The following is a 4179-nucleotide window of genomic DNA, read 5'->3' as shown; positions in this document are numbered from 1 at the left end:
GTGAGAACCTAAATTTGGGATTAAAAACAACCATTTTAGCATGCACATTAAAATGTTAAAAACAACAGCATTAGCATCAGAAACAAGCCTTGCTGTCCTTACAGAATCCGTAGAAGAGCTAATATATGTAAAATCAAGATTCTCACTACATAGATTTGTTCCATGTTAAATGTTGCTTTTCAGTAGAAGTTCTTTTTTTTTTTTTCCCTTGGTTTGGTTCATTTTTCAGAAAAAGCTCCAAATATCCTATTTAAATGCAGCTGAGGGTTGGCATTCACTGCACTTGACAGTCGTATATACATTCTGAATTCCTATGGGACTGCAAACATGGGATTGCTTCCTTATAATTAAGGAAAATGCTGAAGGCATCTGGCAGCGAAGGTATAAAATGAACTTTATAATTGCCACAGGAAACAATGCAGGAGGCACGGAGAGAGGCAGTGAGCAGGGACCAGAGCAGGGCAGCCCAGGAAGAATCAGTTCATCTGTTTGCAGAGTTTGTCTTGCAGAAACACACGGCAATTCTTTTACCCTGTGCTGAAGGGGAATTTAGAAAAAAATCCCAGTCATGATGAATGACGGAATAAGCGCAGATCTATCATTTGAACAATGAGCTCGGTTTCTCGCTGCTTTCTGTTCATTCGGCTGCTCTTCCTCATTTTCATATTTCTTGGCAACCCCCCTCCAAAATCCTGCTGCCTCCTTGTCCCAGAAATCACATCTTTTCCTTTATTGCAGCTACAAGACTCCAGCAAAACCTGATGGCGTTAACTATATCCGGACAGATGATGAGGTAACAAATGATTTGCATTTAACATCTCTCTGTTTCGGAGAGGAGGAGGGTGGGCAGAGGACTACCAGCTTTTTTAGGGCCTACAGACTTGCTCAGAGTGGGCACCACTCAGAAGCAAAGATGTAGAACAGAGAGAGAACAGAAGGGTGAGGGCTGAGTCATTTCCTTAGAAATGATGAACAGTTTAAGTTGCCTTCAGTGACTGATGCCAAGAGCTATCAAAAGCAGCTCTGCTCTGCCTCGGTTATCTTACGGCTTGACCCCCTTAGGATGAGTTTCATTGGATTAAGTGGGCAGGCCATGATGCTTTTGTAAGAGAATTTGCATTTTGGGATTTGAATAGATCACTAAGCTTGAGATCAGAAAAAGCCTCTTCCTATTAGCAGAGATACTAAAGAGGGACTGAGCAAGTGCTACACTAGAAGTTATGCAGGTTGGATCCACCTTTCATGAGCAGCAGGAACAAAGAGGTGCCTGGAAAGCTGCTTGATCCTTCCTACATCCAGAACTGTTCTGTTGCAGGGTGACTTCAGGCACAAGTCTTCGTTTGTCATCTAAGACGCCGAAAGAATACTGCAAACCAGCAAAAGCAAGTGTGAAAATACCTCCTCCAGGAACTCAAAGCAAGAGCAAAAGATGAATTAAGTGCGCTTGGAAGAGTTTGGAACACACAAGAACTTGATAGCTAGCTATCTGTATATCTTTTTTTTCTTTGCCAAAGTTTAAAGTAACTCCTCACTGCCCAACTTGCATCTCCCCTGCCTCCGGAGATCCCAACAGGATCCTGTCCTTGGACTAAGGAAGCGTTTTAATACTTCCCAAGAGACTGGGCTGTGGAAGTTTGTGGAATTGCCTTCTATTTGTGCTGCAGGGACACAGCCACAATGTGCAAACCAACCAGGGGAACAGCGGTCGGTAAATGTGTAGTAGCCATTACTAGTACAAATTACTAGTAGACAAAAAAGGTGCTGATATAGCAATAGACGGACTTTTAAAAAAAGAGTAAGGTTTATCTGTGCAAGGGGAGTCTTCCCCTTCCTTGTTGCCCAGGCCTGGCTGGTGACTTTTTACACATCTGTGATTGTCTTGTGCTTTTGACTCTGACTGCTCAGGTGCGGAACGGGGTATCTGAACAGCCTACAGCGACAGGTACCGATACAGTCAATGCAACTAACGTTCTCAGCCCCTTCGTAAACTCTCGTTGCTCCATTAACACGAAGCACGGGCAGCAGCAGGCCGGAAGGATCGCTTCTGCTCGCTGCTTTAGAGCAAACTCGTTGCACGCAGGTAACCCCTCGTTCTAATCTGCGCAAAGCAGGATTGCCTCTTGCGTCTTTCGGTGTTTTAAAGAGGCTTAGAGTGGAGGCAGAGAACTTAGTGCTGAGACATCCCTTTCAGGAAAATTAAAGCCAAATACTTTCATGGGCTGAGATTGCCATAAAAGGTACTGAGCTTTTTTACCTTCTCCATTTATTTTGTAAAGTCCCGCATTCTAAATTTTTTGCAAAGATCTATTTTGATTACTTCAGAAAAGGTAACATTTCTATTTAAAGTGTAAATACGTGATGCCAGCAGTGTTTAAGTAATGTAGCTATTTTTTTACTTCTTAAGCTACAGAGAGGAGCTCAAATGTTGCTCTAGTGTGGCACTGTCAGAGCATATCAGCATTATTGCAAAGTGTAATAAAAAGCTGCAGGTGGAACAGCATCTCTTTCCTCTTAAGCTAGCTTCAGCAATATCCTTGTCACAACAAGTCTTACCAGACACAGAACAGAGTCACTCAGGGATAGTTTTTTGTAGATTTATGGCAGGAGCTATCAACTTTTTTTATATAGAAAACTTACTTTTCTTGCCAGTGACCAACACTTCGTTTTTGTTGTTGCAAGAAATAGCCAGGGATGGCTTTTGGATTCAGTTCCAACAAGGTGACAGAGTGACTTCAATGTTTGCTACCCCTCTGCAAGTTCCCTAAAGCACTAACACGGTGTGGTAGCTACGGCAATTTACAGGTTAAAACCGCATAGCCAAGGCAACTGTTTCTGGAGCTGGGAAAGCAAAAGCTCAACACAAAAGCACTTTTGTAGTGTCAGTTGCAACTTTCCTCTAGGTGGTAAAAGAAGAAAGAAATCTAAGTTCTTTTGGCTTCAGAGAGAATAATTGAAAACACGTGTTTCCCAGAAACATACATGTCGATAGTGTTGAACAGCATTGGGTTATATAAGGCTGCAAGATGTGGATGCAACACTAGAACTGTGCTGTGGTTTAAGAATTTTTTTAAATGTAGCATAATTTTGTGTTCTTGTATTTCCAATATGAATTGAGTTGTCTTAACTTTTCCTGTATACAGTATTTTGGATACTTGACGATTTGGACTGTCAGTGTTATTTTTTAGTGCCCTGCATTCATCTGCTTTGTTTCCCAGGGGCCTCGCTGGACATGCCATTGCTGCATTTGTTTTGCCTAAACAAAGTGTTACCACTTCTCCTTTTGCTAATGAACATAAAAATAAGGATAGGGCAGCAATAACCGTATGTCCTCTGTGTCACTTGGACGTGACCGCTGCTGTTTTGCGGCTACACGATGGTTACCTTCTTAAGACGTGCTCTTCAACCAGCGCAGTGCTGTTCGCTGGCTGCACGGCTGCCCCGATCGCTGTGACAGTTGTGAGCGTAACATTCCTTTGCACCTTCTGTACATCCACTGCTTCCTTTTCTATGCTGCTTTTAGGATACCTGTAGTAAGGGAGAGAAAGAAAAGGGTTGGACCAGGGTAGCTCTGGGCCCCGTGGGAGCACGATCTACAGTCTCACCATGAGCCAAAGGCAGCCTTTGTGTGGAAAGCTAAGAATCAAGACTTATTTTTCAGTTCTAAAATGTGACAGTGGCATCTCTAACGAGAGAAGGGGAGATTGATGCCCCTGATACAGCTCATGACATCTGATTGATGGAATTCATTGTATTGTTGTGAATAATATTCAGGTTTGTACTAATGTATTATGTTTAACTTTGCCAAGAATGTTTTACATAAATACCAAGCTATAAAGCATTCTTGTAGGGTTTTTTTGGTTGGTTTTGGTTTTTAAACAGCTGTGTTATTGGAGGCTTCTGCTTTCAATTCAGTGAAATACAGGAAAGCCTCTTCTGTTAGAGCTCTCATTGGGCTGAAGGTTACAGAAAGTCCAAGCTATGTTGCTGTTGATCAGTTTATTCTTGGACACTTGTCTATCTCTGGTTCTTCTCTAGAGTAAAGACAGGTCAGTGCTCCCGGGGCTCATCTCAGTGCTGCACGAGGACAGAACAACTAGAAAAGCACAAATTAGGAAATGCGCTATTGCAATCTACCATTCAGAGTGGTGTCGAGGGTTAAGATTGCAGGGTGACAATCAA

General features: G+C 42.5%; 1 protein-coding gene across 1 annotated transcript in view; it reads left to right on the top strand.

Moving 5' to 3' along the window:
• The window catches only part of JAM3 (junctional adhesion molecule 3), a 28800-nt gene extending 24962 nt beyond the window's left edge, over positions 1 to 3838 (top strand). Inside the window, exons 8-9 of the mRNA XM_065855782.2 lie at positions 739 to 793; positions 1316 to 3838. Of these exons, the coding sequence (XP_065711854.1) occupies positions 739 to 793; positions 1316 to 1351 (91 nt within the window). The 3' untranslated portion in view covers positions 1352 to 3838. The remainder of the gene's footprint in view (positions 1 to 738; positions 794 to 1315) is intronic.
• The last annotated feature ends 341 nt before the right edge of the window (positions 3839 to 4179 follow it).

Source organism: Patagioenas fasciata, chromosome 24, assembly GCF_037038585.1.
Source record: "Patagioenas fasciata isolate bPatFas1 chromosome 24, bPatFas1.hap1, whole genome shotgun sequence".
NCBI lineage: Eukaryota > Metazoa > Chordata > Aves > Columbiformes > Columbidae > Patagioenas > Patagioenas fasciata.
The sequence above is the reverse complement of the archived record's forward strand: the minus strand, read 5'-3'. Positions and strand labels throughout refer to the sequence as shown.